The 18,651-nt window shown below is 37.9% G+C and overlaps 1 protein-coding gene across 1 annotated transcript in view; it reads left to right on the plus strand.

Moving 5' to 3' along the window:
- Window positions 1–4,522: 4,522 nt before the first annotated feature.
- Otc (ornithine carbamoyltransferase) overlaps window positions 4,523–18,651 on the plus strand; it is an 88,193-nt gene continuing 74,064 nt past the window's right edge. The window contains exon 1 of the mRNA XM_036174391.1: window positions 4,523–4,615. Coding sequence (XP_036030284.1) covers window positions 4,578–4,615 — 38 coding nt within the window. The 5' untranslated portion in view covers window positions 4,523–4,577. The remainder of the gene's footprint in view (window positions 4,616–18,651) is intronic.

The raw sequence follows: 18,651 nt of genomic DNA on the forward strand, positions 1-18,651 counted from the left end.
TAGTGGCACATATACCTTGATAGTAGCTCCCAGATCTCTCATTGGACAAGAAAGAAGTCATGCCTGGGACTGGGAACCTAGCCAACTACCCAAGGCTAGTGAAGCCATACAAATTGGAGGAAAACTTGTAGCCACTATATTTTACTGAACCAGCATAATCCTTAACTATATGAAATATTTGTCCTATACCCACAGATAAGTATAGTCCTCATCCCTCATCAAGGAAACTTCTCTTGCAACAGATGGAGACCATTACAGAAATGCATAACAAATCAAAATCCAGGGTTGCTGAGCCAAGCCAAATTGGATACATCTACAATAAAACTTCTGCACCTAAGGTTCAAGGAACATTTCAGAAGAGGGGGTAGAGAGACTCTAAGAGCTAGAGAAACAGGGAGTTTGATGTGAGACTGTGTTGTCTCACCAACATGCCTGCTTCAACATGATTGAAGAAGACAGCAGTAGACATGCCAAACTGGATGGAGAAAGCTCAGGAAGCCTCACTCCTAGATAAAGAGCTACAGGCAATTAAGGAGTGCTTTAAGCAGAAAAACTTGTCTTCCCCAGAGAAGACCAATTGTCATCCCTGAAAATATGCACACAAGTAATATTATACAGACTGAACCAGTTACAGTTAGGAATATATAGATACAAATGTAACATTGTGTACATGACAACAATTAATGAGAAAAGAGACCATGAATTGCAAGAAAGCATATAGAAGGGTTTGGATGGAGGATAGGGAAAGGGGAAATAATGTAATTATATTATAATCTCAAAAATAATTTTTTTAAAAAAAAAGACAGACAGAGAAGACAGGGTTTAGCGAGCTACCACACCAGAGGAAAAATCTTACACTTTTGTTTCTTTTCTATTAGATACAGTATTTATCCTTAATTTGAATATAAATCATGTAGTTATTTAAAAAAATAATGCAGATTCTGATTCCACACATCTAGAGTAGGCTTAAGGAATCTTCAAGTTAAAGAAGTCCTTAGTTGCTGCTTCTGGTTCATAGACTGTACTTATCACTTGATGTGGAAAGGCATACAAACTAGTTTATAGAAGCAAATTCTTTTTTGATAAATTGATTGTTCATATTAACAGAGAAAGAATCTAATGTGAAGAATATGTGTAGGACATCAAAGATCAATTGCAAAGAAGTAGGAAAGTAAGACATTTTTAAATGGGTAAAGAATATTGCTTTCAGAGAGGTAAAAATCCAAATGACCAATAAAATCTTTTTAAAAAACTGTTCAACTTTACTTGAAATAAGGGAATTTCAAAATAAATAATAACAAGAAAAAATGTTAAATTCACAAAGTTGGCATTGAATATAACATAATAATACACATAACTTCATGTGCTTTTGAGAAGACATGTAGATATTAATATTTGCTGGAGTGTTATTGTTGAAGTTAGTATAATCACATTGGAAAATAATTCACAGAACTAAGCAAAATTGAAAAGGTAATTTGTGTACAAAGAGGCATAAATGAAGAGCCTCATCATGGTATTTATCCTAGTTAAAAAATGTAGAAATAACCTGCTACATTTTTATAAGTGTCTTCCAAAGGCCCATGTGATAAGGCTTAGCAGGCAGTTTTTAATGCTACCAGGAGTTGGTAGAAACTTTAGGAGGTAAGACCTGGTGACATGAAGCTAGTTTATTTGGAATGTGTCCTTGGAGGGTTCTTGGGTCTTTGTTCTCCTCCTGACTTCCTCTGGAGCAGTTTTCTCTGCCACATGCTTCCAATATGGTGGTACGAAGCGCCATTCCCTGTCATGCAATAGAGTCAACTAGACATAGACCGAAATATCTGAAACTATAAAGGAAAACAAACATTCCTGCCATGTAAGCTTCTCATCTCAGCTGTTTTGTCACTAACACACATAACCAGTTTCTGCACCAGTACAGGAATATGGATAGACTGTTTATTTCCATAGCAGAGTAGTTAAAATGAATGAACTAGCTTACATCCATGAACAGGAAGAGTTCTCAAAAATGCAATGTTAATCGAAACAAATAAGAAGATGATGTGCATTATACCATATATAAAAATTATCTAAGTGGCTAGAGGGATGACTCAGTGGTTAAGAGCACTTGCTGCTTTCCCAGAGGACCAGAGTTGTTTTAATTAGTGTTTCTATTGCTATGACCAAATATATAAAATGAGATAGGGAGTTTGTACAAAAAAATCTAAAAGTTTCCAGGTGTTTTTTTTTAATATTTTTATTTGTTTCAATATTTATTTTCCTTTTTATATGCTTTTGTGTATGGATGTTTTGACTGCATGTTTGTATGTATACCATCTATGTGCAGTGTCTGCAGAGGACAGAAAAGGGCATCGGATCCCCTGGGACTGGAGTTACAGGAGGTTTTGTATAGCAGGAATCTTAACAGGTCTTATTAATAAGAACAAACCTGAGGCCAGTTATTGGGGTGAATGCTGGAAGATCAGAGACGCAGAACAAGCCACAGCTTCCTCACCTTGCCAGTTACTCAGCTGGTCTTGTTTCCTCAGACTGCAAGCTTCTGAGGAATGAATCTCAGCTGAACTGTGTTGCTCCAAAGCCTAAAAGCTTAACCAGCCAAATGCGTCTTTTTTCTGGTCTTCACACCTTACATAATCTTTCCCTTTCTGCCTCCACTCCCTGGGATTAAATGTTCGCTTTCTGGGATTAAAGGCGAGTGTCACCATGCCTGGTTGTTTCCAATGTGGCCTTGAACTCACAGAGATCCACCTGGCTCTGCCTCCCAAGTGCTGGGATTAAAGGTGTGCACCACCACCGCCCAACTTCTGCTATGGCTTACTCTTCCCATTTTCTAGCCACCATTTGTGGCTCTGTATCTAGTGGCTGTCTGTTCTCTGACCCCATATAAGTTTATTACCTGCACAATATTTTTGGGAACACAATACCACAGTTTTGAGCAACCATGTGGGTACTGGGAATTGAACCAGGGTCCTCTGGAAGAGCAACCAGTGCTCTTAACCACTGAGCCATCTCTCCAGCCCGGTGACACATGTCTTTAATCCCAGCACTCGGGAGGCAGAAGTAGGTGAATCTACAGAGTGAGTTCCAGGACTGCCAGGGCTATGTAGAAAGACCCTGTGTCTGTCTCCTGAGTGCTGGAATTAAATTAAATTAAAGGTGTGTGCCACCACTGCCCAGCAAGATGCTAACTTTTAACATGTGCATGCATTTAAATAAGGAGTTGTGAAAGGGGGTATAGAATATGAAACTAAATAGGACACCACAAGGGGACAAGAGGTGTTGAGAAAGAGGGGCTGCTGGGCATGGAGGCACCCAGAGGGGCGTGGGAAAGAAGGGTGTTAGGCAGAGAAACATTTTTTTAATAAGATGTCATAATGAAATTATATTCTTTGTAAGCAAATAATATTTGTAACAGTGTGTTCTTGAAAGTATATCATTGTTAGAATGAAATAAAACATGTCCAAATGACTTCAATAAAATAAGAAAACAATTCAGTTTCTCTTTCTTTGCTTTTTTCTATTTTCTTTAATAGTAGGGATTGTGGTACAGGGAATGAAACCTAGGGCCTGGCATAGACTGGGAAAGTGCCTTGTCACTGAGCTGCTCCTCAGCCCTCAGTGAACCCTCCATTTGGTGCAGGGTCTCACCATGTCACCTCAGCAGTGTCTTCATACCTCAACCTCACAAGTAGCTGAGATTGTAGGCTGGCACCAGCTGACATGACTTCATAAGTATGTTCTAGGAACTATTAACTCACTTGATAGAGGTTAGTGATCTGTAGGTGATTCTATTAGAAAATATTGGGCCATGATTCAGTCCTTCCGAGTTTTATTAGACACGGATGACTGGACTTCTCCCATTATACCATGCACTAATAAAAGGTTAAGATTTTTGCAGTACCTTGAGAATTATCTTCTTACAGGCACAACTTACGCATTCAAATGAGACATTTACTGTCTTTTACCAGGTCACTTAGCCTAGCATTGCTTTGATTACTAAGAATTTTTTTGACTCTTTGTTTTAAATGGGTGTTAGAACATAAGATATGTTCTGATACATTACAAAGAGCCACAGGTATAGAGAATACTCAGTCTACACATTTTTTCTTCTTTTTTTTAAAAAAAGCAGATTTGATTAAAGTTTAGAAAACAAAGTTACTTTGAAGAATACTTTGAAGCTTAAGCTGATGAGCGCTTAGAACACCATTGAGGAGAAACAATGATTATTGTGCTGGTTAGTTTTTTGGTCAATTGACACAAGCTTGGGTCATCCAAGAAGAGAGAATCACAACTGGGAAAATACTTCCATCAGATTGGACTGCAGGCAAGACTGTGGGATGTTTTCTTGATTAGTGATTGATGTGGGAAGGTCCAGTCCCCTGTGGGTGGTGCCACTCCTAGGCTAATGGTCCTGGGTGTATAAGAAAGCAGGCTTAGCAAAAAGGAGCAAGTCAGTAATTAGAGTTCCTCCATGGTCTGTGTTTCAGTTCCTGCCTCCAAGTTCTTGCCCTGACTTCCCTCAGTGATGGACTGTGATGGGAATATGTAAGCCAAATAAACCCTCCTCTCCCCACGTTGATTATGGTGATTATCACAGCAATAGAAGGCAAACTACAATGGTAAGCATAGCTAAATGTTTGATGGTTTGCTTTCTTTAACCAAGATAGATTGACTTGAGCATGCCCAGGCTTCAAACACATGATTTGTTATTTTCTGTTTTAGTAGCCCAGGCTCTCCCTCTCATTCTTCCTCTGTTTCATCTGGATTCTAACCTCTAACTTGCAGGATTGTGTGTTTTAAGACAAGAGGCTGTGAATAAATTCTACAGGGCCTGCTTTCAGCAAGCTCTTTACATATTCCTTACCTTGTTGCCTGGTTTCCCTTCCCATTTCTTGTGTCTTGTACGAGGCCTGTGCTTTTGAAATCACATGACTTTCACACAGTCCCATTCTCAAATGGAGGCAGCCCTGCAGTTAAACGTGGTGCATCTAGATGGAGCCAGATTAATAGATTTCTCAGGACGGCACAGCTTTCCTCTTTGACAGTAAAGAAAACTGGAGAGGAAGCATCTGGAAAAAAAACCTACATGCATTTTATGTTTTGAACAATACTATAGGAATTGACTGTCAGACACTTCAAAATGAATATCCCAACTGTTAACCAATTGTGTGTCTCTGAACACAAACAGGCTTTTAAACTTTCTAAGTGTATTTTGAACTATTTTCATCTGTGCCTTTGTGTGAGTAACATTTTTGTTAGCATATATTCAGTGAAATGATAGGTTTCATAAATGACACTTTCATCCAAGTACATATTCACACCCCACTATTTTTTCCCTGTGCCCTTCTTCGCTTATTGGTCATTAGTGGCTTTTGTACAGGGTCACTCAAATACATCCAGTTTAATTTATAAACATTGACTAAAATTTTCACCTTTCATGTCAATTCTGAGGTATTGTTCCTTCTTGGTCCTCTTTCTGTTGTGTTTCTTTATGACAACATTAACCAGAAAGGGTGCACTTGCATCTCTGTCAGCCGAGTTTCCAACTAACAGATAGCAGTCGATTATTACGATAGTCTGAGAAGAATTTACTTGGACATAATGAATTCTAAACAGAAAGAATGGTACAAGTACTCATCAGTGCGGCTGTTACTATCATGTAGCCCAAAGCAAAGAAGGAATAGAGCATTTGTTAGAACCCGAAAGGAGAGAACCAAACTGGTGCCCCCTTAAGAAAAACTGCATTTCTATTGCGAATAAGCCAAATCTAGGTGTCAACATAAGAGTGAAAGAATGAGTTAGAATATGTAACTTCACTTCACTCCATCCCTCCATTCTACCTGTACGACTCCAGTGGCCAACCCCAGGCAGACGCTGGAAGACATGATAATTCCTTGATATAGCCCATGTGCATGGGCTTCATAGGCAGTATACCTACCACTTGATACACAGACTAAATGAGAAGGTGGGGCTCAGAAAAAGAAAAAAACAGGGATCTAGAATGGTGACCTAGCAGGACCAAACTGGATAGGACATCAGTGCCAGGCACAGAATTGCTTTCAGCATACTGATAATTTCATTGTCCCCTTATAATTTGGTCACATTCTCAAGAGCAGAGCCCTGAGTGAAAACATCCATTTGGGTGAGGAACAGACAATATCAACCACCTTAAACTTCCCTGGTTGGAAACCATGTGCTTCCTTCTTTCAACACTCATATTTAAAAACTTATATAATTGGAGATTTCTAGATATTAAAAGAAAGAGTTCAGGACTGGGGCTACAACTCAGTGATAAAGTGCTTAAGTATGTACAAAGTACCAGGTTCACTTCTTAGTGCAAGTAAATAAATGACGTTCAGAAAGAATATTCTGCCCCTTCTTTAAAAAAGAGGTCTTCACTAATAAATGGCCTCTTACATCCTTATTAATCTACAACAGTAAAACAATAGAGAATACAGAGTGCCTGGTTTTGTATTTGCAATTTCAAGTTGTCTCTCTCATTTCCTTCCTTCCTCCATTTCCTGTTCTCAAGAATGCCCCTTTCCACCTTTATCATTCTAGATCTTTATACAATAAGGCAGGGCTAAGTTACACATCTAGTTAGGAATTCAAATCTTGGGCAACTGACATACATACATGAGGTCACTCAACCCTTGGGACTACTGATTTCTCACCTTCAATGAACACATGTTACTTTCAATATAATCTTGGGTTTCTTTTAGCCACCATTTACATAGACATTTATAAAATGTTTATAGCCTTGAAATGCAATGTAACATTTTTAAGAGTCAGAGTGGTTTATTTTGGAAATGTAAGACAGATAGACAGACTTATGATTCCTCCACATGCTGTGTCTTCTAGTGTACATTCACAGGACCATCAATGGTCTTACCTTATGAAAAGTTTGTTCACATTTTTCTCAAAGCCTTCTTGCCTCCAGCCCTTAATTTTATTCCTTCTGTCTTCTCCCTTCTCTAGAACTATTAACCGTTACTCATGAAGGTGTATGGGTTAGTGCCTCAGATCTTCTCTCCCTCCAAGAAAAATGCTCTTAGGAAGTGTTTTTCACTGGATCCTCTGCCTTACACACACCTTGGTTTCAGGATAGCTGCCCAATCCACAAGGAATCTTGAGGTGTTAGATTCACACCCAATCTAAAATCATGTTTCTCAACCTTGGTTAACCATCCTCATACTCTTTCCCTATGTACACTTCCTAGGGTTTTACAAAATAAACTAGAAATCTAGAAATGTATTTGCTTCCTCTGGCTTTTGACTTTGTTAACATCACTTCCTTAGGGTCATGTTAAATTCGACAACCAATATGGAAGTGAAGTGGATGAAGAGAGCTTGTGGGGTAACTCCCTCAGGTGAAAGAATATCTTCAGTCAAGGGAACAACTGTTTCATCAGACAAAGTAGGAGAGATTTCCTAATCTGACAAGGGAGATTCAATGAGAATTAAGGATTCAGCCTTCATAGGGCCTTCTAAATCCTCCCATATAGTTCTGTGTTAATTTCTCAGCTTTCAAACTAACCCAAATGATACCACAATGTGCACCTGAAACGTGTCAGGGTTGGGAATAGCACTGATATTATAATTCATCAACACACTGGATCAAAGTCTGAATTTATATTTGACCATCTCAGTTCTAGTAAGGCAAATGCCTTCTTTTTATACTATTAAGCTATTTATTATAAAGAGCATCTCATTAGCTGTCATTGGATTAATTCCTCAGGCCCTTCATACTTTCTTTCTGAGTTAGATACATGGTGGGCATTGCAGGTGACTGTAGGCAATTGATAAGCTAATTTGTTGTTATACTTCTAATGTTACTGCCTGTCAACCAATTCTGGTTTTTATCAAGTTTTTTCTGCAGCTTAGTTTATGATAACAATTTCTGAACCACAGTTCTTGCAAGAAAAGGATTTAGTAACAAAACATGAATTAACAGACATTCTGGAGAGAAGTGCCTGGATGAAGGTAGCAAACTGGGGAAGGAAGGCAAGAGCAACAGAAGACTGGGTCTGAATACAGTTGATGCCTTTGCATAGTATATAGGTATTGGTTTTGGTTGCCAAGGCCAGGCCAGGCTAAGAACTCAACATAATCAGCACTGTTTGTTGTTATGAATACTATAAATCTCATCTCTCCAGCACTTCTTCTATGTCCTAGGTGGGAGCATCTTCCGGGTCCTCTGCACATGACCTGGCTTTATAGGTTATAGAGGGAAGCACTAGGATGTCACAGTAAGGCACACAATGGGAACTGGATGTGAGGTTCTGATGCTGTGGATTAAAAACTCCTTTTGTTTCTTAATCCATGGTGAAAGAGATTTTTATTAGGAACACCAAAGTTATTTTCTATTTCTTATTTCTCCCTACCTTTTAGACCCTGGAGAATGTCACTGTACTTTTCTAGTGTTCCTGGAGAAGAGAATTGGATTAAGACATTCAGGATATTGGATTAAGATATTCTGTCTAAAACATGATCTCTGACATCTCCTTACTATAGTTTGGAAGGTACTATGCTCACATTAAGAATTTAAGAAATATGCCATGTAAGATTTTCCCTTTTATTCAATGTGTTGTTTTAAATAATGGTGTTAAGCCAGTTCCTCTTTGAATATGAGACTTTTACACATGCCAGATTCTATGTATTTATTGAATTTCTCTATAATATTAACTCCAGAAGAATTTTTCCTTACTTGCTTCTTGACGTTTCTTATTGATTTTAGTAGTTTCCTTAATAACTTACCTCTTCTCTAGCAATTTAAAATGCATATAAAAATCAAGGTGAATCTAGAGGAGGGCAATGATAAAGGAAGTGGATATTTTAGGAGGTCTTAAGGTCTTACCAAGGTTGAAGCAAGAGTTTTACTTTAAATCTCTTATCTATCTAATTATTTTACCACTTTGATTAAATAAAGGTAAAATTGGTATTGATGAAAAGAGAAAGCACAATCAGACAAGCAGATAAGCAAATAATTGAACACAAATAACTTTTAATTATACTTACTTAATAGAGTTAAGGAACCATGTCAGGTGCCAGCATCACTTTAGCAAAACAAAGGGCACTGTCAGGATGAAAACAAGAAAGCAGTAGAACGTTTAGACAATTTTGGTCAGTTTCAAAATTGTGAAATATTCTTCTGTGACTTTTGGTTTCAGAGTAGCCCTAAATCTTGAGTGAAGGACATGTTAATGCCCTTCAAGGAAAACACATTTTTTTTTCATCCTTTCACATGCTGTGATCTTTTGTAGACTCCCATGAAAGTCCCCGGGTTCCTTCAAGCACAGATTTGGATAGATTTCCAGACAGTTTCATCTGGCAAGTTTCAAATGCTGCTCCACTTAGAATTCTAGTAGGACAGCTAGCAAATGGCTTTTGTCTTAAGCCAATCATACAGTTTTTTAAAACTAAATAATGCACTTCCTCTATTGCCTCTTTCCTAAACCAGATTGCCTGGATTAGTTACCCTTTCTCTCTGGGGTCTTGCTGCTATGATTCAAAGCACATAAAGGGAAAAAAATGCATGGTAGCGACATCTATCTTCACTTGTGATTTATTTATAACATTACAGTATATGAAACAATAAAAATTTAACAGAAAATGAACATGCAATTCAATTTTTAATCCTTTTTCCATTCCAGCATCATACAGTCCGATAAGCTCCTGTGCTAGACAGCAAGAGCAAGCAAGCCACAGTGCCCACTCAACTGCATGATCACAAAGGGAAACAACCAGCTATTTCCCGTGTACTGTGTTGCTAAGCTACGACTTTCTGTAGAGGAGGCATTTTGAATGCATAAGCTTGTTTGGACATAACCCCCATTATAAGTTGAGGAACATTTGAAAACCAACCAATACATGCAAAAGAGATGTGAGCAGCACATTCATTAATTACAGAAAGGGACTCTGGGTTAGGTGACTACTCAGTGACATTATCGGGAATTGAAGGTGATCTTCACACATTACTGTCATCTGATCTTGATTGGGAGAAACCTACTTTAGAAAATGGCTGGATTGCTTTTATGTCTCTTGTTGCTTTGTAAATTTTAACTGGAAGAGTAGGGTTGTGGCCATGGGAGTGAAGTGGTTTTGTGAGCCATTTTTATACTTTTACTTTTCACTGGCAGGCAAAAATTGCTCTTGGCATTATACAGTGCTTTGTATTTTTGAGGCACTTCACAGTCATTAATTACGTTATCTCCTTTCTATCTCAAATGAGGTAGGTTGATGAGCATGACAAGGTTATGCAAGAACAATAAGAGATTAGAAACTCTCAATATTAGGCAGATGATATACTGAGAGCAGCATTTTGTGTTTTCACACCATTTATAGAGAAAAAGAAACCGTGAGAAGACACCATTTCTCACTGAGAAACATTTAATTTGTTTATTTTTGATCTTTGATTAGTTTACAGGTTGGCAATTAGATTTAAAGTGACATTTAAAATACAATCCCAAATAATAGTTGAAAGAAAGAAGGAGACACCAATGCTTTTATTACTAGGAAAATAACTAGAACTTGCCTAAAATAGGACAGAGGTGGGCTCCCTATATACTTGTAGTAGTAATTTTCAGGAGCTGGTATTTATCAAGTGCTGTAATAGGCACTTTACTATAGCACTCTACAATCTACTTTACTATTTCATCCTTATAACAATACTACCAACAGAAATTGCTAGTGTCACCTCTTAATGGGGGAAGGAAATGAGACTTAGAGAGACTGAATAATTCATGTACAATAATATTCTCTACAACCTATAACTGACTCCCAAACCTTTGGATCAGTTCTCTTTATAATGATTTCCATGCGACCCAGATATTCCTTAATGGCAGCGTACTAGGTAACAATCCAGGGTGACTGAATATCCATGAGCTACTTCATTCCCTGGAAGAAGTTGTCCAACTAAACTCCACTGAAGAATTTTGAAGGAGGAAATCAGGGATAGTGAGCATACAAACCCAATGAACAAAAGATAACATTTATTTTCTAGATGTGTCTATAACCCATTCTACAGGCAACAGAGATGGCTGGAGCAATCCAATAGCTTAAGGTGAGGTAATGCCTTTGACTAGCAGATATGATCTATGATAACCCAGAGAAGAGCAAGATGAGTTCACAAATAGGCTTTACGACACAAGTATCAACCACAAAGATGACTACAAGTTTCATGAAGGACTAGAATTGGGAAAGAGGGCATTCACCAAGCAATGACTTTTGAGGGTATTGAAGGACATGACCTAGGCTCCAAGAGAGAATATTGTCATGGAAATTATTACCCAGACAGTACTTTTCTACTAAGCCCTTGTCAACGGAAAACAATGCCAAGGTTCTCACAGGGCCTCCATTATCCTGGCTATGGAAGTGTCTGTTAGTCACTTAGATGTTTGATGAACTTTAAACCTTTGGGATTTCCCTGTTTGCTTAATGCCTGATAGCCTTTGGTGTGCTAATAAATCTCCTTTATGCACACGTTGATCTCTGAACTTCTAAGGGGTGGGATAGGAATCAGCCTATGAGAGAGGAGATGGCTTTAGAATTCTGAGTGGGATCTTGAACAAACAAAAGGTATCCTTGAAAGAGAATTGGCCCTGTGCCTTTCATCTGCCTCAGACACAAATTTGGTTTACTTATCATACTTAGTTGCCTCTTTACAATCTCATAATTGTGCTATGCATTTCACAATTTTCTCTGTTTTGCTGAAATTTACCGGATCACAAAAAGAAAAGCACTCAGGAACAGTTGAGATTTTTCTGTTGCTATCTAAACTCTGAAAAATTCTTAGCTCTGCTCAAAATCAAGAATTGCTAGAGTGAATGAGAAAGGGAGAATGACTTCATTCACAAGAAAGGAGAAATCTTAGAATCCAATCTGTTGATTAGCATTTCCCACTGTTCAGAACATTGGTCTTCAAATGTCTCAATTGAAAGGGTATGGTGAGGAAGGGGGTGGAGAAAAATCTTTACTGATTTCACAGTTTTCCCTAGGGCCTGCCTGTTTGAACAAATATTTGGCAGTGACGTAGAAAGAAAACATCTCTGAGTCAATATTTTTAGTCAAAGTCCCATTACCATCTGTTAATTGAACAGTAATTTTCAGATTTTCTATAAATCATGAGCTCCTTGGATGACATATTTATCCGTGGAAAGAAAAATATAGCCAGATGATAGGTAATTTGGTTTTTGTCACTATCTTGATTCAGTTTTATTTCCTATTGTTCTCATGCACATCCAAGCTGCATCCAGCTTATGAAGCATTGCCAAGATAGTAAGAATTACTAGATTCTCCATCATGTCGATATAACCTAGGACATAAAGGGACCATAAGAAAAGGGAATTGAACACCAATTTATGGTGGCAGGGCTCAACATAAAACTAAAACTTTAGATAAAACAATTAAGAATGGATCACGGATCTGAATTGAATGTAAAATGTAAGGATATAAAATCTTTAGAAGACAACAAAATAAGATGATAAACTGAACTTGATCAAATTACAATTTTTTTGTTTGTTTTATGAAAGGTACTGTCCTGAGAATTAAAGTAATTAAAAAAATTACATCCAGTAAAGGTCTTAGACCAAGAAAACACACACACACACACACACACACACACACACACACACACACACACACAGGTATGTATATATACTAAGAAAACAAACAAGTCAGTTTTTGAAAGCAGGCAAAAAGATTTAACCTGTATTTCTCAAAAAGAGATACAAGGATGACAACTAATCACAGGAAAAATTTCTTGACATTATTATCCTTTAGTGAAATGCAAATTATTATCATCAATTAGGATAGTGATCATGAAAAAATACTGACAATACCAAATGCTGAGATGGATGTATAGCAACTAGACCATTCTTGTATTCCTTATGATACTGTAAAATCATGCAGTCATCCTAGAAAACAATGACAGTTTCTTCTAAAGTGAAGCTCATAATCTACTGGGTAAAGAAGCCATTCTTTTATAGGTGTTTGTACTAGATAAATATTTATATTCTGACCAAAATCTATACATAAATGTTTGTAGAAGATGTATTGACAAGCTCTCCGAACAAGAGATAACTGAAATGTTCCTTAATGGAAGAAATTGGGGAATAAACTTATATATCCACAGAGTGAGATACTGCTTAACAATAAAAAGGAACACAGTAGTGACAGCACAATCATATGGATAATGATAAATCTTAAAGATGTTATGATGACTGAAAGAAGCAGTCTCAAAAGAGTATATACTGTATGGTTTGGTTTGTATAACATTATGGAAAAAGCAAAACTATAGGGAAGGAAGAAAAGATTAATATTTCATGGCTTAGGAGAGAAGAGAATGTGATTACATGTTCACTTAAAAGGTAGTCTTCTGTTGTTAGAACTATTCTGTGCCTCAGTTGTAGTGGTGGTTATCCAGTCTGTACAATTCACACAATTGTACACAGTAATATTATAGTGGGGATATTTCAAAAGTCTTCTCTCAAATTTAGGTAGGCCTTAAAATTCATGTAAACACAGAACAAAGTGAAGGTTGTGATATACTAATTTACAATTTTAATCAATAATAAAATATATCAGGCAGGAGATATGGTTCAGTGGTTAAGAGTACACACTCCTCTTAAAAGGGATCCAAATTCAGTCCCAGCATCCATATGGGTCAGCTTACAATCTGTAACTCCGGATGCAGAAGGCCCAACACTATCTTCTGACCTTCATGGGTGCCTATATATGTGCTCATGCATGCACACGCACACACATAAGTGCACACATACACAAACACACACACCACATAATTAAAACTTAAGTCTTTAAAGATCAAATATATTCATTTAAACAAAAATAAAATTGTATAAGTATTGTTTTCCATTTGCAAGTGAAGAAACTTACTTGTTCAAGGTCATTCAACCAGAATCCATACCTCTTGGAAGGATTTTGCTATTTCTGTGTTGTTATATGAGAAATAAACCTTCAAACACTAAGCTAATTTTATGTTGTTGGCATTTGACTACTAGTGCACAATCTTAAAAAATTCAAGTTCAGAATTCTTTAAATAGTAAAGACATTTATTATTTTATATTGCAAGGGAGTTTGGTGGTAGAGAAGGTCATGAGGTTGGCTGGTGTTGAAATTTAATAAGGTCATGAATGACTAAGATTCATGCCCTCCTCCCAACACTGCCAATCACAGCCTCATTCTAAGTTTGCTTCCCCTCCTGTTTACACAATGTATGCTTATCTCAGACAGCAAAACAAGCCCCTTTTGTTCAAATCCAGCTTAAGGTATATACCCTCAACAATTCCACAAAACTTTTTTTTAAAGATTGTTTTAAAATTGATTGTATACAGTGTTCTGTCTACATGTATCCCTGTAAGCCAGAAGAGAGCATCAGATCTCATTACAGATGGTTGTGAGCCTCCATGTGGTTGCTGGGAATTGAACTCAGGACCTCTGGAAGAGCAGTTGGTGTTCTTAACCGCTGAGCCATCTCTCCAGCCCTCCACAAAACTTTTAAGATCTAGTCATGTACTGTATGCAAATGCTGTGTGTGTGTGTGTGTGTGTGTGTGTGTGTGTGTGTGTGTGTGTGCGCGCGCGCGCTCGTGTATGTGTTTGTGTTCCTGCAGATGCCACAAGAGGGTGTTGGATTTCCTGAAACTGAACTTTGAGGCAGATCTGTCTAAAGTGAGTTCTGGGAACTGAAATTTGGTCCTCTGGAAGAGCAGGCAGTGTTCTTAACCACTGAGCCATCTGTCTAGCCCTGATTTCTAAAATCATAAAGATTCCAGAGAACATGCTATAAAATTATTTATGCAATTTAGTAACACTATGAATCAGAACCTATCACTCTGGAATGTAACTTATTTATACAGATTTGTAATCTTTTAAAAATATGTATCTATTTTGTTTTATGTGTATAGCTGTTTTGCCTGTAAGTACATCTGTATAGCATGTGCATTCCTGGTGCCCTTTGGTAGCAGAAGAGGTCATTAGTCACCAGAAACTGGAGTTATAGATGGTTGTGAGCCATCATGTGGGTGCTGGGACCTGAACCTGAAAGAGCAACAAGTGCACTTAACCACTGAGACATCTCTACATGCAGCTCCCTCCTTTTTATCTACATCAGGTTATTAGATACTGTCTCATGATGGCTAGCATACTAAACCTTGTCCCAAAACAAGCAAGTAAACCAAACTTTAGATGAAGACTCTGAGAATTTCATGTCACTGGGCCAAACTCATTAACTCTAGTAACTGAGCCAGAGGTCATATTTGATCTTCAACATCATTCTCTTCATATATTTTTTATCACGTTGACTCCCTTTTCAGTGCTTGGATTTGACTAGGGAAACACAATGGCAAATTCACAAAAATATTTCCGGTTCATACCTGAGATTTATAAGTTGAAAATGTCATCAAAGTGAGCATTCTTTATATGCCTGGTGCTAATATTTGGGTATTTGTAATTTTAAATTCAAACATCATAGTACAGATATGAAATCTTTCCATCTCATTACCTTTTCAATATCCTTTCCCTCAATATCTGGTCAATTTTCCTCAAAGATGAAGTCTAGTCTCTAAACCTATATCTCACCCATCCTCTTGTTTTCTATTTCTTTTTACAGACCCTTCATATATTCATCTCCCTCTTACCCCACAATAACCTCTTTACTTTTTGCTTCTATTTTTCTCCTCATTGTATGTCTCAAAAGATAGTACCAGATTGATGTTTTCGATACACAATGAAGATAATGATAATGATGTATGTCTTCTTGTCTATTCCAGCTTTAAAACTTTAACAAACTTTTCCTTGACTACAGATTACATTTACTCCTCACCCTTGACAGTGTAGCTTCAGTAATGCCTTCCAAGCCTGGAGACAAAGGGTGGGAATTGGCTCAAAGCAGCTTGCAGGAAACCCTTTTCCACTCAATTTTTTTTTCTCCAAACTCTTTAATTATTGAAGTCACATCCATAGCTTGAAGTTGGTTTTTATAAGAATATTCATATGATGCAAAGAAGACAGTGGTATGAATCAGAATGTTTTGTTTTGAAAGAGGTAGTTATTAAGCATTTCCTGGCAGTTTCAATCCAACTCACATTAAATTTGAGAATGAGTACAGCAGGTATGGGACACCAAGATAATGACACTTGTTAACCTCAAAGTCAAAGATAGGATGGTTTCAACTCCAAACTTTAGGCAATAGAATCGGGCCTTGAAATGTTGGAAGGGATAAGGTTGAATTCCCCAGACACCAAGAAAGAGATCTGTCTTACTTAGGGTTTCTGTTTCTATGGAGAAACACCATAAGCAAACGCAAGCTGGGGTAGTGGGGCTGCTATTTGGCTTATACCTCCATATCACTGTCCATCACTGAAGGAAGTCAGGACAGGAACTCAAACAGGGAAGGATCCTGGAGGCAGGAGCTGGTACAGAAGCCATGGAGGGGAGCCGCTTACTGGATTGCTCCACATCACTTGCTTAGCCTGCTTTCTTATAGAACCCAGGTGTCCATCCTTCCTGGTGTGATTATTTGTGATTACCCATATGTTCTATTTGTTCCTTCTTTGGGTCTACACTCAACTTCCTTGCTGTACTATCTTCCACAGTTCTGGAATGTCCTCAATTTTTGTAACTCATCAAAGATTGATAATACCTTGTTTAGGAAACCCATCCTATACCACACAGTCATCAGGCCAAGCTAGGGAAGTGGGTGTCTCATGTGCCCTGAAGCAAAAGAATAAGTGGCTCAGTTAGGATATACATACAGAGACAGAAGTTGTAGTCTTAAGTCATTTCAAATCATGAAGTCTACATAGATAGTGACCCACCTTCCCTGTTTATCACTGTAATTCTCAGAGCCCACCCAGGACAGCAGTTTAGCATGACTATTGCTTTCTTTGTGGTAGCGATAAATGAATGAATGTGTGAAAGTGGAAAGAAGGGGAGCCAAAGAAGGTAGTTGATGCTAAATCAGAGAAATGGAGGGATCAGTAAGTACACATGGATGAGTTCTGAAGATGACCACTGTGATGGTTAATTTTGATTATCAACTTGATGGGAATTCACCGTGGACAACAATCTCTGTCAGATGAAATTTATAAATTAGATTATTTAGGGCAGAAGACCTACCCTGAATGTGAGCAATAAAATTATAAGGACTTGAGTTCTGGACTAAATAAAAAGAAGAAAAGGAGATGAGCTTTCTGACTGTGGATGCAATGTGACCAGCTACTTCAGGCTCCTGGAACCATATGATGTTCATCCCCCTCAAATTGTAAAAAAAAAATCATCCCTTTACTCCTTAAATTATTTTTTCTTGGTGTTTTATGACAACAATGAGAGAAGTAACTAATACAAACACAAAAGCTTGTATGGTAAAAACAAAAGAAACTCTATGTATGGTTCTATCAGGAGTGGGCTAGTTGCTATGTACCTCTCCATTCCACTGAAATAGCTTCTTGCCTTTTGAGATTCAATGAAAGAGCCTTTTGTACCCTCCCAGCTGTGGTGCAGCACCCCTAACCCAGTCTCTGTGGTAGCTTCAGTTTCTCTTAACCCTCTCTGGCTTAAAATTAGAGGGGCTGGTGAATTACTTTCTGAAATGCAGCCCACATTCTCTCGCCTAAAACTACAGACAAGTCTTGCCTTTTGCCCAAACATTGTACCTGTGAGTTGTTTTTGTGGGTAGCACAAATGACTAACAATACGGGGGTGATGCTGTAAGCTCTCTGTGGGCATGTGCTCTTCAGGATCTGTGCAGTTGTACACTTCCCCTCCCTGCTTTGTTGTCTTTTCAGACATGTAGCCATCTGTTCTCTAACTTGGAACATTCACACTCTACCTTCTTTCCTGTGCATTTACAAACAATTGCTTTTGATTGGAGTGTTTTTTCCAGAACATAAGATTTAGAAGAGGTTTGGAAATTCAATTTCCCCCTGTTCATCCAGAATCATTTTCCATAAGTAGATGGGAAGAGTCAAGGTTTATTTCCCTGGCAATATCAATGTTGATCTCACAACCATCTCTGCTCCTGAAGTAGCCACAGCTGACTTTCAAATGACATTGACTTGTGGTATTCTACAAATTTCTGGCAGGTGCATACTAGGGGTTGCTAAGTCATATGAATTGACAAGAGCAAGCTGCTGCCTCCGATTTCCCTCCTCTCTTGTCTTCCACCCTTCCTGGCTTAAATGTTTCCCTCTTCTGTGTTATGCAGGACAACTTTATCTGGACCTTTCATATGGGCTTGTACTAGGAATATTATTTACAAATGCTACCACTGTTGTTGAAATCTTAAGCTCTGCAGTGATGAGGTCATTTCCTTTTTTGAAATTCTAGTCTAATCTGCTGTCTGACACAGATGAGAATTTGAAACCAGTCAATTTCAAGCTATGGATAAATGAAGGCATGTGACTGGGGTAGTAGCTGGGGGAGTCACTGGTACTCAATGTAAGCTCATACCAGAATCAATAAATGCCTACTAATTTATTAAAGACCTATTATATGCAATACATAAAAGGAGCCCTGAGACTAAGGTCTTTTCATTATACCTCTATGCTTCTCTAGCATTTTGCCATGGAAACCCAACTTCGAGTCAACCCTCATCCTATTTGTTTTTGTGGAAAGGATGGGAGTGCCAGGTAGGAAAGT

This window comes from Onychomys torridus, chromosome X (genome assembly GCF_903995425.1).
Source record: "Onychomys torridus chromosome X, mOncTor1.1, whole genome shotgun sequence".
In the NCBI taxonomy this organism is placed as follows: domain Eukaryota; kingdom Metazoa; phylum Chordata; class Mammalia; order Rodentia; family Cricetidae; genus Onychomys; species Onychomys torridus.